Source organism: Periophthalmus magnuspinnatus, chromosome 16 (assembly GCF_009829125.3).
Source record: "Periophthalmus magnuspinnatus isolate fPerMag1 chromosome 16, fPerMag1.2.pri, whole genome shotgun sequence".
Classification (NCBI taxonomy): domain Eukaryota; kingdom Metazoa; phylum Chordata; class Actinopteri; order Gobiiformes; family Gobiidae; genus Periophthalmus; species Periophthalmus magnuspinnatus.
Genome location: NC_047141.1, coordinates 30,864,856 through 30,880,900, shown reverse-complemented (window position 1 = coordinate 30,880,900; position 16,045 = coordinate 30,864,856). Strand labels below are relative to the sequence as shown.

At 38.1% G+C, this 16,045-nt stretch overlaps 1 protein-coding gene and 3 non-coding genes across 4 annotated transcripts in view; all 4 read right to left on the bottom strand.

Annotated features, from left to right (window-relative positions):
• Positions 1 to 15,974, bottom strand: part of ncapd2 (non-SMC condensin I complex, subunit D2) — a 33,280-nt gene extending 17,306 nt beyond the window's left edge. The window contains exons 1-18 of the mRNA XM_033981045.2: positions 15,875 to 15,974; positions 15,453 to 15,572; positions 15,295 to 15,370; positions 14,463 to 14,521; positions 14,216 to 14,391; positions 13,451 to 13,593; positions 12,473 to 12,600; positions 11,925 to 12,048; positions 11,682 to 11,829; positions 10,208 to 10,405; positions 8,888 to 9,022; positions 8,729 to 8,816; positions 6,280 to 6,466; positions 5,298 to 5,416; positions 4,022 to 4,219; positions 2,808 to 2,982; positions 1,717 to 1,801; positions 1,457 to 1,593 (exon numbers count right to left, since the gene is read on the bottom strand). Coding sequence (XP_033836936.1) covers positions 1,457 to 1,593; positions 1,717 to 1,801; positions 2,808 to 2,982; positions 4,022 to 4,219; positions 5,298 to 5,416; positions 6,280 to 6,466; positions 8,729 to 8,816; positions 8,888 to 9,022; positions 10,208 to 10,405; positions 11,682 to 11,829; positions 11,925 to 12,048; positions 12,473 to 12,600; positions 13,451 to 13,593; positions 14,216 to 14,391; positions 14,463 to 14,521; positions 15,295 to 15,370; positions 15,453 to 15,570 — 2,294 coding nt within the window. The 5' untranslated portion in view covers positions 15,571 to 15,572; positions 15,875 to 15,974. The remainder of the gene's footprint in view (positions 1 to 1,456; positions 1,594 to 1,716; positions 1,802 to 2,807; positions 2,983 to 4,021; positions 4,220 to 5,297; positions 5,417 to 6,279; positions 6,467 to 8,728; positions 8,817 to 8,887; positions 9,023 to 10,207; positions 10,406 to 11,681; positions 11,830 to 11,924; positions 12,049 to 12,472; positions 12,601 to 13,450; positions 13,594 to 14,215; positions 14,392 to 14,462; positions 14,522 to 15,294; positions 15,371 to 15,452; positions 15,573 to 15,874) is intronic.
• Positions 7,610 to 7,904, bottom strand: LOC117384523 (small nucleolar RNA U85). Its single transcript, XR_004542510.1, has one exon. It is a non-coding gene; the product is annotated as a small nucleolar RNA U85 (small nucleolar RNA).
• Positions 10,796 to 11,090, bottom strand: LOC117384524 (small nucleolar RNA U85). Its single transcript, XR_004542511.1, has one exon. It is a non-coding gene; the product is annotated as a small nucleolar RNA U85 (small nucleolar RNA).
• LOC117384525 (small nucleolar RNA U85) lies at positions 13,673 to 13,985 on the bottom strand. Its single transcript, XR_004542512.1, has one exon. It is a non-coding gene; the product is annotated as a small nucleolar RNA U85 (small nucleolar RNA).
• Positions 15,975 to 16,045: the final 71 nt, after the last annotated feature.

Sequence of the window (16,045 nt, the reverse complement as noted above, 5' to 3'; positions counted from 1 at the left end):
GGAAAAGCACAGTGGATTTCATAGGTTATAAATGCTTATGGATGGAGAGGCAGCAGAGTGTGTGGGCTGCAGATAGTTCTCTCTCTGTTCTTACTCATTTTTAAAAGGCACTGGCTCAGAGCCCAGTTAAATGGTTGAGTCGTGACTTTAGCTGCATTGTGGCAGAGGCAAAGCTGATATTTCTCTATAGTCTTCCATAACGCTGGGCTCCGGATGACATCACCGCATTTACAAAAAAAAGGAGCCGGCTCAAATAAATAATACCGTTAAAACACAATTCTAAAGTCTAGTCACTAACAGATCTTTTGTTCAACGTTTGTGCATTTTGCTTTTGGAAAAGTTTTAAAATATAATGTAATCAATAGCAAGACTCCACCAGACATTTATTTATTTTTTCCCAGTAGTCCCTGTCTGAAATCTTTTAAGAGCACAGGCAGAAGATTTAGAGGCGCAAGTTACATTTTTTTTATTAATATTACAAACCTAAGCTATATTTAATCCATAATAGATGTTTAATGCAGATTTATGAGCTGGAACAAAGTCGCAAAAGTCATCTGTAAGAGGAAGATTATGGTATTGTTTAATAATAAGTACGCCCCCTCTTTTCCTCTTTTTATTCTTATGTACCGTAAATTCACTTTATATAGCCTGAATAACACTGCAAGTTTCCCCCCCCCCCCCCCCCCCCCCCCCCAAGTAGTGAAATATACAAATGCCAAAAATGCAGGTTGCAGTCTGGAGTCCTGGATAGTGAAATAGGGTCTAAACTGGGGCTTAAGGTTTTGAAAAGAACGTAATCATTGACAGAACAGTTCCAAGTAAGACAATACCCAAAAAAGAGGAGAAGAATGTGGCAAAAATTTGGAAAACACAAGAAAAGCAGAAATAGTTGTATTTTGTTTCATTCACACATGTTTAACACACAAACGCTGCATGTTTAAGCTGAATTCTCTCAAACTGAAAACGCTCTGTTCCACTTTGTGATGTCATGTGCTAATCAAGGAAAAGCTCCACTGTGTTTTTATACTCCATACACCTTCACTTTAATAATTTGGATAATTTCAGCCCTGCAATTGCCAATCCCTACAAAAAAAAAAAGAAAAAAAGAAAAGAAAAGCTACAACTACATGACATTACAAGGTGGAACAGAGCATTTTGAGCTTTGGAGATGTACAGACTAATAATAAAGGATTTAAAGGATTAATCAAACATGTGTGAATGAAACAAAATACAACTATTTCTGCTTTTCTTGCGTTTTCCAAATTTTTGCCACATTCTTCTCCTCTTTTTGGGTATTGTCTTACTTGGAACATATTACATAAACTGGCTTTTGTGATCCTTAAGGCACAAACTGGCATAATGGATTTATTTAAGGTCTTATATTATGGCTTCTTTTTTCCAGTGTTTACCTGATGAGTCAGGTTTTAATTAGAGAATATCGATGCATAATAATCACCTTGCAGCCATCCCCAGTAACAGCACAGCGGCTCTCCTGTGAAGGATGGAGGTCTCCCTTTTGCCGGTGAATCTTTCCCATAGGACCTGGATCACCGTGGACTGGAGACTGCTCCCACTGCCAAAGAACTCCTGAACCTGAGAGACGGTTAAAAGAGTAAACAAAATAGATCGTATAATTAGGTCAGCTGCAGTAGTTTTTTTAAAAATGTGTGATAGAAATAAAGTTTGAGTTGAATGTAATGGCAGACAGTAACTCACAATTTCTTCGAGACACTGGATTGTTCCCAGAGATGCATCGACCATGAGCTCCGAGAGGTTGTCCACCAGATTCTGAGCCTTCATCCTGAACAGTGCAGAGACATGGATGTGAGCTTTAGAACAAAGCAATACACTGGATTTATAAAGCACTTTTTTTGGACACTCAAAGACTTTACATGCTCAAACTGTGTTCTTCAAATTAGTATGGGCTCATATTTATCTTGCCATTTAATTTAATACATTTGTTGTTGGGGGTATAAAAAAAAAAAAGCCTCAATAGTCATGCACAGATGTAACATTTGATAAGGCTTTAGGTTTTCATACAACGGGAGGCTGAAACTCGTGAACAGGGAGGGGACAGCATCTAGAAATTAAGTCACTGAAAAAAGTAGTAGTATGGATGATTTTGGTTAATAAAAGTTAGTACAAAATTATTCAATTACATTAGGTTTCAAAAATGGTTTAAATATCTATTGTGCTTGTGTCTGCTATATAGTTATAATCTACGACACCCATGGATCACTGTTATTTCTCACATTTTAAATCACAATATTCACTAAAACGACCAATAAAAGGAACAAGTCCACAGTCTGTTAGAAAACTGGTGCAGAATGGGAGCTTATTTCAGTGTAAATGACATAATAACAAAGAGCTGTGATGTTGTCGCCACCTTTTTCTTTGTACCAAAATGACTACAGGATGCTGCCGTATCATCGATTAAGAACATAACATTGGAGAACGAAGTAAGAAGAGAGCAGTGAGCATTTGCCGGTGGTGGTGAAAACAGGGGTAGATTGTGCAATATTCATTTTTAAGTCACCATTTTGCCAAACATGTACGTAGCACTCCAAAAACAACTTTGAGAGGGGAAACAAGAAGGGGAAACATCTAGAACATGATTACAAACTCTGAAAATTTGTTATGTCTGCTTTAAACTTGTTAAAGGTTAGAGAGAGGGTACAAAAACTTCACATAAATACTCATTTGGAAGCTCAAATGTTACCTAGTTGCCCACATTAGTTTTGAGTTGAGCATTGTTGAAAAAGGGAGGCTCAAATACAACCTAAGCGTACGTTTTAAGTAGCTGGTACCTGACTGTGTCCCCCTGTGGGTTGAGGTAGAGTCTCCTGTAGGCTTGGACCACCGCGTCTTTAACCGCCGCGTCCGTCGACCAAACCAAAGGCAACATCTTCCTCACACCGCTGATGGAGTTTGCGACGCTGAACTCGCAGACGGTGACGCAGAACTGCACAGCCTCCTGCACCACTGCGAGAAAAGGATCAATGGAAAATAAGTACACAGCTTCCCATCGCCATCGAATGAACTACAGTGTTTGTTCATATCCTTGTATGGGTTTGGGAAACACTGGCGAGCTCCTTTTGCAGTTTATTGATGTCACAGGTGATGCTTAAAAGGCCCATATTACATCATTTTCTGATCTATGTTATAATGTTGTTTCCTCATCAAAAACATTCCCGGAGTTGTGTTTTGTTTCATTCACACATGTTTGACACACAAACCTGCATATTTAGGCTGAGTTCTTCTCTCAAACAAAAAAAACCCCACTCTGTTCCACTTTGTGATGTCATCATGTGGTGATACAGGAAGTGCTCCACTGTGTTTTTAAACTCCGCACACCTTCACTAGAATCATTTGGATGATTTCAGTCCTGGAATCGCCGATCTCTACTGGTAAAAAGGTAGATTTTACAGTGAAAACAACCGATTCAACGTCACGAGGTGGAACAAAGCATTTTGAGCTTTGAGTAACACTTTTTCAGTCTGTCTACATCTACAAACATGTGTGAATGAAACAAAACAACTCCAGGTCTGTTTGTGATGAGGTAACAACATTATAGCATGCCTTAAAGCTCACAAGAGTCAGTTTTACGTAACATAGGACCCTTAAAATGCATATTACAGGTCAGACTACACATTTCATTAAACGTAGTTAGCAAAAATTTCAAACTAGGTACAAGTTTTTTGCAAAATCTTAGAATAACTGTGCCAAGACAATTTCACTTCCTGGTTGGACATGTGCTGCAGATAAGGCATTCCATAAATTACCTAGTAACCATAGCAACCATAGTGTAAACAGGGGGCAAAAAATTAAAAAAGGCAATACCTTTATTTTATTAAATTAATGCCCCAAATATGTGTTCCTTGTCCTGCATTTTGGATAGAATGTTTTAGTCTTCCCTCTCTGGAAAACCCAGACTTGTTGGAGTTCCAGCCAGAACAGATATAACTTCAGCTGTATAAAATAGTCTGCGAGTGTTGGTTGATTTCACGTTCTTTTTCTTTACCTGAGGTGGTTTTCCAGTAGAGCATCGTGTTGATGACAGCGATGGCCTTCTCCACCTGCAGAGCAAACGCCTCCGTGTCTGTCAGATACTGCACCAGCATCTCCTGTTTCTGCAGCTCGCTCTCGTCACCCTCCTTTTCCTCCTTTTGAGGAGTCGGGGGCAGATTTTGGCTCACGTCTGCAGAGTCCTCACCGGAGCCTGAAAATGTAAACAAAAATGTCATCTCAGCTGTTGAGTTATACATCTGCAAGTAATGAACAAGTGTGGAAATGTTAATGGAAAAATGTACTTAAAAGACCTAAAAGTTAATATTTGCAAGTAGAGCTACAACTATCAATTATTTTACTAATTATTAATCAACAATCCTTTGAGTAATTGATTAGTTTAGAACATGTGAATTAGTGGTTTTCAGATTCTTGCCTGTGAGAGTTTTCTACATCGATTACATTGTACTTTGCGATCAAATATCTAAAAGGTTAATTCATAAATGTTGAACCTCTTCACTTCCATTAGTGACTAGACCCTACAACTCACTATATTACAACAAAAATCAACGTTTTAACATCATCAATTTTGGCTGCCCCCATCTGTATTAAATGTTATGGGGTTATAAAATGCTGTGATGTAATTTGAAACTCAGAAATATTAGATTTTTATTCAATTTGAGCAGGATGAAGCTGAAGTCAAGCTACTTCCAGGTTAAAAACACTTATTTCCTGGTGGTGTCTTTTTGATACGATTATTTAAATAATGATTTAGTTGCGATTAAAATCAATTCACTTCCTGCAGCCCAAGTTACAAGAAATAATTCAAAGTCTGTAATTTAGATAATCTACTTTATATTGTTGAGTAAGGATTAATTTTTGAGTCAGCATTATTAACAGCAAATTGATACTTTGACACAATTTTCAGCTCTGACATATAAAACTTATTACCCGGAATCATGAATCACTGAACATGAGACACTTATTGTAAGAGACTGGGCACATTTCTGACTGATTGACAATTTGATGATAAATATTCAAGACAGAAAATGCTGCTAAACTACTGAGAAACTACTGAAAATGCACCTTAACTCAACCTTTACTCATAAATATAATACTGAAACAAAACCAGGTATATTTTTTACAAACATTACGGCGAAAGAACAGGAAGCATCTCATTAATACATGTAATAAAAAAGGTCCTAGTTGGTTTTATTAGAATAAGTGAAAAGCTCTCAGTGTGTGCACCTATGGAGAGGAATACATTACGTACGTGACACTTGGTTCATTACCTTTGAATATGAAAGCCAGAGTGTCCATTAAGGTCTCCGAGGAGAGAGTGGACAGACGGGAGAAGATGTCAGACTCGGGGAATCTGCTGTGGGCCTTTACACACAAACGCACTGCATTTCTGAGGAGGAAAAGGATATGGACAATTAGTACAAGGACAGACAGCTAATTCTATAAAACAAAATGCAAAATTAAAATACTGGGTTATGTTTGTCAAAGCTGAGTGTTTAGAATCCAGAACAACCGACAGCCGATAAGATCTGACAATATTTTTGGGGCAATATATAGAGCAAATTTTGATCATTTTCCTCAAATTGAACTCACTCACAGCAGTTTATTTTATTTATTTTTTTACCACAAACCTTCAAAAGAGCAGCGTATCACATTTACTGCATTTATCTCTTCATATTAAAGCATTAATATAAAGTTTTGGGCGTACACTCTAGGCAGCAGATCCACCAAAACAAAATATCTGCCTGTGCTGGAGATGTAACGCAGAAAACCTATGTACTGAAAAGTCCAAATATTGGCCTACCTCTAGTTATGTCTGTTACAGCTGTGTTTAAATAAGGAAGTGCAATAAGTAAATTACAGTAATCAAATGAAGATCTAATCATGTCAGTAGTGAATCCACGGCCAATTCTGTCAGTAAAAGCATGAGGTTTGGAGCAGAGTTCAGACTTAAGAGTATAAAATGTAAATAGGTCTGGCTGAAATGGCAAAACACATTTTTTTCTCTTTTTTAAATATTTTTTCCCCCTAAAAAGAAGAATATGGACAAGTGTATACACAGTTTTAGGCAGCACAACCAGTCGAATCAATTTGTTCATATAAATGTCAAAAGTATCGTCAGGTAAATAAAAACAAGACACTTTCGTCAACTCCGCTCACCTCCGATTCTCACTAGTCGAGACGTCAGAGCGACCTAATTATTCATGTGGGCATCAAAAAATAAAAACAAAAAGTAGGTTTGTTTGTTTGTACCTGTATTTGTTGTCACGAAGATACTGAGCGATCTTGACCCCGGTGGCTCTGTCGTCTTCTTCCTCCTGCTCCTCTTCCTCCTCCTCCTCTCCTTCACTCTCTCCTTTGGGCTCCAGCTCAGCTCTGACCGTAACCAGCAGCTCCGGCTCCATAGCGGCCCACAGCTCAGATGCCTTTATCACAGCCACTGCCAGAACACAAGTCAAACACATCCAAATGAAATGGCAAAAAGCTCATCTAGTTCAGTGTATAATTAAGATGTTTAAAAAGAGTCCAGTTTGTTTACATTTATTAAAAAACACAGTATTTCAAAGTCATGGTAAAGAAGAGTTACACTGATGATTTGGCCAAAAGTAAAATCTGTCAATTGGACAAAACGTAGGAGTGAAGACATTTCACTGCTCTCCCAAGCTGCTCCTTCAATTCTGGTCAGATTACTGCTGGACACTGACCAGAACTGAAGAAGCGGCCTGGACCAACAGCCAAACATCTTCACTCCTACAACTTTTTGTCCAGTTGACAGATTTTACTTTTGGCTTTTACTCTGGATCAGACCTGGACGACAAAATGTCTTTAGACTAATGCGTCTTTGCCCAAAAGAGAGTGGGATAATACCTATTTATTCCCACCCCTGTGTTATGCAGGTTTCTTACATTTATGAATTCTTGAGCATCGTTTGTGCTGATCCCCAAAACTATTCCAATTTGACCCCACACAGAGAAACACAAACCTTTCCTTCATATTAGAGGTCGACAGATATGGGTTTTTTCATGACTGATGCCAGTTGTTTAGAATCCAGAGCAACCAATGGCCACAAAATTCTGCCGATATGTGGGGCCGATTTTGATTATGTTCCCACAAATTATGCAATTTAAATTTACTACAAACTCCCCCCAAGTTTCCTTTTTTAACAAATATCTATAAAAGCACAGTGTAATCACATTTTGTGCAGCCATCTCCTCATATTAAAGTGTCTATATAAAGCTCTGTGTGTATTTTTAGGCAGCAGAAACCAAAACAAAATATATCGGCTATTAGTCCTAAATCTCCAGCACAGGCCGATATTAGTTTTGGCAGATATTTGGACTTTTTAGCATATCAGTCTATCTCTAGTTCGGACGGTGTTGCACTGAAACAGATAAGTCAAGGTCCCATATCCAAAACCGTAAAGATGTGGCTCTTATCTCAGCTGAAATGTGTTTGATAAATACACACTCAGGATCCATTACTAAACCCTGCCCTCAGTGCCTTCAGGTGGAGTAAGCACTTGTACACGTTTCCTACATATGCCTTGTATAGATTTTACTTCATTAAAGGTCAAGTTTTCTACAGCCCTCAGATTACCAAAGACAGAACTCATTGCAAACCAAAACAGTGGATGGAGCTGAACGCTCTTCTTGGCTCTGAAACCTCGTCCCACCACACGCTCAAACTGTCGGGCTGTGACGCTTTACTCCACTGAACTTTAGAGGAGTAACGTTTGGTCTAAAGCCTCTTCTCTGTGGACAGGCCCTTACAGCAGAGCAGAAACACTCCTCTGCTCAGCCAAGATTACCTGCCTCAGAGCCAGAAGATCTCAGCTCCTGTTCAGAGCGCTCATATTCGCCTTGGTCTCATCACAGGGCACAAAACTAATCTTTAAACTGACATACATTTTATCAGGGCCAAAAACAAAAAACCCTCATCTTTAAAATCACCCAGAGTACGATGGGAAGATGTTGGAACTGAGGAGTCTCTCTCTGGCATCTTTCCAATTTATTGTGGAAACTAGTAACGCATTTTTATGAATTTAATAGATCAGGTTATTTTGAACGCCACACTGAGCAAAAAATGGCTGGGTTAAGTATGTTTTTACGAGTTTTTTTGCCTATAGGCTTTATTTGACAGGACAGTGTAAATGTAAAACGGAGATGAGAACAGGGAGGGAATTCAGCAAATTGTCAGAGCCGGGAATCGATCTCACTGCTTAAACCACTCTATTGGGTAGAGATGTAACGATATCGATATCCAAATCTCCTTTTCATGATGTGCATCTCATGGTACGATCTTTATTGTGATATTTTGTGGAGACTAACCAAAAACTGAAAATGCCACTTTCCTTTTTAAAATGACAAGTCTATGGTAATGTTATAATACAAATAATTAAGATTCAAAGCGCTTAATAACAGTTATTTCTTTATGTAGTCTGCACTGAAACAGCAAAGAATCATGGTCTATGTAGTTTCTCTATTTTTTTTTATTTTTTTAACTATTGCTGCACCGTAACAATTAATTTAAGCGACAGATAGACAGTATTGTGATGGCCCATGATATTATTGTGAGACTTTTGATGAAATTATATCATGTCATTTCAGTTATTGTTACTTCTCTACTATCGAGCAGCACCTGGCTTATCTTAATTCATAATTTTAAGCTGTAAAACTAGACAATGAGTTGTTATTTTTCTTACCGGGGACTTTTCCATCACGTCTCTCCTTCATCTCTTTGAGTTTGGCCGTCTCCTTCTCCAGAGGTTTCTTAAGATCTTCACTGCTCAACTACCACAAAAATACATTGAAATACAAAATAAACCATGTTATACCTTTAGATTATTGTGTTAATCTCTTACTTTGCAGCTGTAGGGGTTGTGTGCAATGAACGCCGCCAGCAGCTGGATGGCGCTCTTCACTACATTTACAGACTTGTCCATCAGTCGCCCCACTGTGAGCTTCATCACTTCACTGTAACGGCACAAGGGCAGAGCCTGAAGGAAAGAAGAAAAAAAAAGCTATTGCAATTTACAAAATCATCAAAAACCTGCATTGTTTCTTCAGTGTTCACATAGACCACATGTCAAACTCAAGGCCCGGGGACCAAATGCCGCCCGCCATGTCATTTTATGTGGCCCGCGAGAAGATAAATTAAGGCTCGACTGTCATTTTAAAATAAGTCTGTACTGATTTAATGTGTGTATTGACAATAAATTAATGAGATTTTCCCCAACAAGTGACACTGAGAAATATTTGCAAATAATCATCACAAATTGTTCAGGAAGAGGAAAATTGTCGGCGTGGAAGGAAGTTTCAAGAAAGGTGCTAAAGGTGAATACAAGTTTGTGCTTTAAGGAGAAAATCTGTAGGTTTTTTGGGTTATGAGGCGCGGTCGGTACAATCTACGTCGACATGGAGCTAAGTATGCAAAAGTTAGCCTTAAAGAAAAACAACAAATAGTCCAATAATTAAAAGTCTGTTTTTGAAGCAGAGCTGAAGGTTCTGACCAGATACACACTTTTAAAAATGTCAGTTTATCAGGAAATACAGTTACACGGACACGTAATATTTGCAACTTGAATAAGTAATAAAGTAGTTACATTTATTTTACATGGCATTTGTTTACATTTAGTGACATTTATCCTGCCGCACAGTCACATCTGGCCATTTTGCTGATGTGGTGCTTGGTGAAAATGAGTTTGACGCCTCTGACATTTAAAAGGTGCACCATGTAACTTTTACTAGTGGAGGGTTCACCACTTGCCAACCGCTACGGAGACTGCTTCGCATGGAATGTCCCAGAATAGAGTATTAAACAATCTATATCAATAAAGAAAAGCAGAGGACACCACCAAACCAGGTTACACTCAACTGATTAATTACAAGGTGGATACGTTTGATGCAACACTGCGGAACAACCCAGGCAAGACAAAAACATCTCCACGGAGACAAGCGGGTGGAAGACTCTCCACCAAGAGGTAATGTTACATAGTGCACCTTTAAAAAAAATGACACTTGAGTATACAGGCATAGTTTGTGACGCCAACTGGAGGCAGAAATTTGAGTTATACTGCAAGAAAGACTAAAGAAAGTGTTCAAAAGTAGTTCAGATGTGATATGACGTGAATAGGACGGATTCATACATTTCTAATCAAATATAAAGAAAAATGCGGACATACTTTGCCGTTGACGATTCGGGTGAACACCTGGATGACCCTGGCTCGGACGTGGGAGTTTGTGTCGTGTAAATGCTCCTGCAGCGTGTCAAAGAAGCGGTCGCGGTCGGCCTTTCCAGCGTCATCCAGCCCATCCCCGCACAGAATATGGACTAGGAGCTCTCCCAGCACCTCGCAGACAGCCATGCGCATCGTGTGGCTCTGAAGAAGCAGATGTAGAGATTTGTTAAACTCCCTAGACATCAAAACGACTGTTAGAATAGTTCCTGAGAAAGTTTATGGGCAGATATCTAATGATAATCTGCTAATTTAATGTTTAAAAGCGAAGACTGTGTTTAACTATGGAGTAGTTAAACAATTTCTGAAGTTATACAAGCCACAATGTTAAATTTTATTGTCATGAGGTATAAGTGTTAATGTTTTTGTTTTGTAATTGTACTGGAAAATTGATGGGATTTTTTTTTGTACTCAAGAAGCAATGTCCCCTGTTGAGTAGTATAATAAAAATGGCAGAGGAAATGCTAAATACAAATCTCATAATCCAGAGAACATACAGTTATCCTTCAATAAAAGATTCAGTGACGTGTGGGGAGCCCTCAGATTACCAAAGACAGAACTCATTGCAAACCAAAACAGTGGATGGAGCTGAACGCTCTTCTTGGCTCTGAAACCTCGTCCCACCACACGCTCAAACTGTCGGGCTGTGACGCTTTACTCCACTGAACTTTAGAGGAGTAATGTTTGGTCTAAAGCCTCTTCTCTGTGGACAGGCCCTTACAGCAGAGCAGAAACACTCCTCTGCTCAGCCAAGATTACCTGCCTCAGAGCCAGAAGATCTCAGCTCCTGTTCAGAGAGCTCATATTCGCCTTGGTCTCATCACAGGGCAAGATTAAAGTATACTGAATAAATTCATGGGGGAGGAAAAAGTCTTGACCTTCTAATTGCACGTTTAGGTTAACAAATAGGTGCAAAATATATATAACAGTACAGCAATTGTTTCCCGATCTCTGGGGTTAGATTGTTTTTGGAGTTGCATAAACTTTTTTCTGATGTTCTTTGGTTTCCTTGTGTCGTTTCAACTGACCTATGGCTATAAAGTCGTTAATCCTCTGCTACTTTAGTCTCAGAAGAAACATTTCGAACATGTTTTGTAAGTTTTCCATTTAAAAAACTTTAAATGTCCAATGAGAAAATTCTGATGGCTAATTCTAAGGCTGAGCATCTTTTTATTTGCATATTTGGGTTAAGAAATTGGTGCAAGATGTATAAAACTGTATAGAAATTGTTTTGATGTCATTTTTTTTCTATTAAAAAGAAAACTTTAAAAAAAAACTACAAAATGGGTATGTTGGAAAAAAAAAATCTACCAATCTATTTGAACCTACACCATAACATTTGCATTCACATTTATGATGCATTCCCATAATTCTGTCTGATTGTCAGGATGAAAAAAAAAAAGAACATGTTGATATTTACCGCTCCTTCCAAGTGGGTGATTAACATGCTGATGTAGGGGATCAAAAGTTCAGGCACAAGGGACCCAAGTTCAGAGAGAAAAGCAGCGAAGGCCTTCACTCCCGAGCCCTCTCTGGCCAACTCCTCACTGGATTTCAGACCAATCTCCCTGAAGATCAAGTACAAAAAAAACCCAACATTACTTAAACTGGACCAATAATTTTACACACAAGGATGGACAATAATAATTTATAGGAAGCCAACCTTATGACTTCTCCTATAACTGCTCTGACGCCGTACTCTGTGCTCCAAACAGACACAGCTTGGGCAAATACGGAGGAAAGCTGCTCAAAGTGTTGGAGCAACTGAATCACCTTCACACTCGCACCTGTGAAAGAGCAACACAAATAAAACCACTCGATATTGTATTACATAATCTGGAGAGTTCAGCAGATTTTTATTTTTATTTTATTTTTTTTAGAAATTTGCACAGTACAGTGAGGAGGATAAGTTGGGGTTTGGTTATATGGCAAAGCAATTTTCATTTTTTTCACTTTGTACCGAGCAATCTCAGTTTGATTCAATTTGATTTACAAAAAAATAAATGTCAATAGTAATTTTAACATGAACAAAACAGACGAAGAGTCATTTAAACACATTTTGTTACCGCTAGAACTAAAGCCTCAGGCAAAGCATCATGTTCAGAGGAGTGTTTACTGCCGTCACCCCAATTTTAACAAGCACATTTTTAAATAATTAGATTCTGATTATCACTTCATTAATTGCTCGAGGAAGAAAGTGCCAAGTCTCACCGAGTAGATGGTTGTATTTCTTGATCATTACTCCGAGGAGGTGGATGATGCCGTCTCTTGTGGGTTTGCTTTTAACATAACTGATTGTTGGGTTCTCGAGCAGTTTGTAGCAGCAACAGGTGACACAGCTGAAAGAGAAGTTGTCAGTTGGAAAAGATAAGTTAGATAAGGTTTTAATATCTATATTTTGGCAAGGTATGCTAGGTAATCCTGGTGGCATGTCTGCTACTTATGGGTCGCCCATTCTGTGAATTTAACATTTCTTTCATGTTTTCCCATTTCTAAAAAATGTGGCACAAAGGTTTAAACCTGCTTCAAACCTATTTTGAAAGCTTTAATACTGTTGTGCTCTAAACACGATCTAATGAAGGAGTAATTGTGGAACTGTTAAATGTCCTATATTACACAAAATATATTCTTATGAAGCTTAAGCCCTGCTATAATGCTGTTACCTCCTCAGAAACATGCCCAGATTATTGTTATGTTTCATTAACACAGGTTTGAGTGATCCTGGTTTATTAGCCTTGCCTCCAAAGCTCAAAATGCTGTTCCACCTTGTGATGTCATATAGTGCTATTTTTCAAGTTAACAGCTCCTTTTACCTTTTGTCAAGTATCCATATATTTGTGAATATTTGTGTGTTAAATATGTGAATGAAACAAAACTCAAGGTAAAATTATAACAAAGATCAGAAAATAGCATAATAAAAGCCCTTTAAGTGGTATATAAACCCAATTTACCCTTCTATAGACCTACAGCTATTTTAAAATTTAAATTAAACTTGTGTATTTTATTTTTTAGGATTAAACCATCATTAACATTTTATTGTATAATTTTCACACGTTTGTATCCAGGATAATTAAACATGTGCAGCACTTTGGGGCATTGTAGGTTTATAAATTTTATAAATATAAACGTTTTTCTGTGAGGGATATTTGGTGTGAAAATGTTGAATCAATCACTGGTCTAAACACATACCTGATGAACTCTTCCTCAACCAGGGAGAGATTCCATAGCGATCGAATATCCACCTGGAAAAGCTGAACCAAGGCTTGCAGCACCGCCTCCCTCTCACTGTCCCACTGGTGCATCCCCTGTCCGGTGTTCCCTTTTTTCCCTCCCTGTAGAAAGAAACATTTATCAATACCTTGACTCAATGATACTACACACAATTTAAAATAAAACAGGCGTACCACATGCAGCCCTCAGATTACCAAAGAAGATTTCATACAAGTCAAACCATTTAAACAGAAAATCCTCTAGTTGTCCATTCTACAAATCACTCATTACTCACACACACATATGCATACATTGTTTGACATCTTCCCTGTCCAATCTCATTTTCTTTAAAGAGAGGCAGTTGAAAGAAGGAGTCAGATTAACTGTAGGTGGACCCTTACAACAATGCAGTAAAACTACACCACACTGTCAAGATTACCCACCGAACAGAGAACTAGAGGATTATCTCATGGTTTGATCTTATCCGATATCTGCCATATTCTCATCAATGGGCAAAGAGTCTAAACCAGGAAATCTGTGAAAGGTGTTTTTTTGTGTGTAATATATAAATAAAAAAAATAGTTCAAGTTCATTTATTTTTTGTTGTGAAGCACTTTGGTCAGCTTAAGTTGTTTTAAATGTGCTATATATTAAAAAAAACAACAACAACCACCAAAACACATTGAAAACACAAGAAATTCAACTGGCTGAAATATTGTTTTGAGTCTAGCAGTTGTATTGTACCTTTCCCGGTGCAGTGACGATGCTTTGTCTGTAGGAGTCGCTCTCCAGCTGCTCTGTGAGTTTGCAGAGCAGGTAGACACTCATTTTGACAGCGTTCAGGTTTTCTTTGCGTTCTGCAGCCGACATGGTGGTGGACATCAGGAGGGCAGGCAGAGAGCCAGCCAGACCTGTTACAACTAAAAGGAGACAGACATAGACATTAACAACACGATACACAGAGTATGGTGACGATTATACAAGCACTTACCTTGGATTAGCAATTCCAGTGCATCTTCTTTCACACCAAGGTCAACTGATTTGCTGTGCCTAGAAAATAATTTAAAGTTGGTAACACCACAACAGTTCAGTCACTTTAAACAACCCTCTTCAACAATCATTTTTGCATTTCTATTTTAAATTATTCTGTCCACACTGTATATTTTGTATTTATATTCAGACAAAGTCAATTTTTATTTATACCTTTTATTATTATTATTATTTTTTAAATCATAGTTTAGATTTTTCTATTTATAATCATTTATGCTGCACATTCATAGTTTGAATTTGTTTAACGCCCGTGGCAATATTTCTGATTCTTTCACAGATTACAGCAGTGATGAAAACTAAAGTAAAAGTAGTAAAGTAAAATACTGTATGTAAGTATGTAAATACATACTTTAATGTAAATATGTCCTTAAAAGTGAAAAGTATCCAGTGAAAAGTAAAATGTATTTATTTCCCTAGATTTGAGAGCATTTTTGAACAGGACTGAAAAGTAAAAGTATTTTTACTATTGTCTGAGACCTGTTGCTGAAATGGCTGAAGGTTTAATTTTAACATGTTTATAGTTTGAGCAAACAAAATTACACAAATAAAAACAGAGGAAAAAATATCAACTGAATTGTTTCTGTTGAACAAAACTCAGCACAAATCTTTATCAACATCAGTACACGTGAAGCTTTATTAGATCTCAAAATCTATGCAAAATACCTTTACTTTTTACTTGTTACTTTTTTGCTCCGGTATTTGTACTTTTACTTAACACTGAGTACTTCTTCCACCACTGGATTATAATAAAAAGCTAGTCTAAATGTACTTACTGCAGCAAACTGTATCCTGTGTCAAAGTGCTGCAAAATGCACATGGAGCCTTTGCTTCTGAGTTCTGCCTTGAATCCTCAAAAGACCAAACAGATATTTCACAAAACACCGTACAAATGTAAATCAGAGAGGACTGGCTTTTCTCTGACTGTACTTACTGCTGATGGACTGTGGGATTTGTTTGGGGGAAACCACATCTTGTACCACATATTGGTTGATTCCTCCAGTTTTCACCAAGTCACCAACGCAGACGGGCACAATGAAGTCCCAAGACATGTCTGAAACCAAAACAAACGGTCACAAACAGACAGGACGTGAGCTAAACCAGTAAACTAATCAGAAAATAGCTCTATGGTTAGCTAAATCATATCCTGTGTAAGCTAACAAACACATAAAGCTTCAGAGAGCGATGTGTTTGCCCTATTTAATTAAGTTATTTTAGTAGCAGACTGTATTAAAGAACATTGGGTGAGATCTGTGTGGTTAGCTTTAGCCTCGTTAGCATCTGTCCGCAAACTTTTTCAAAAACCATCACTAGATTCGCTGCTGGAGGTTTATAAATGCGCCATAACTCATTTACCTGTGGCCAGTACGTGACTCTCCACTGTAAACTCCTGCGTTGCCTCTTTCTGCTGCTGTGGGCTGATGTTTGTGCGCCCGTTTGTCTTGTGTCTCTGTTTTCAAACGGTCCAGAGACAGAAGCTTTTCAAATCTGCCTCCGACCTCGCGCCAAGACAAAGCGCCCGTGACG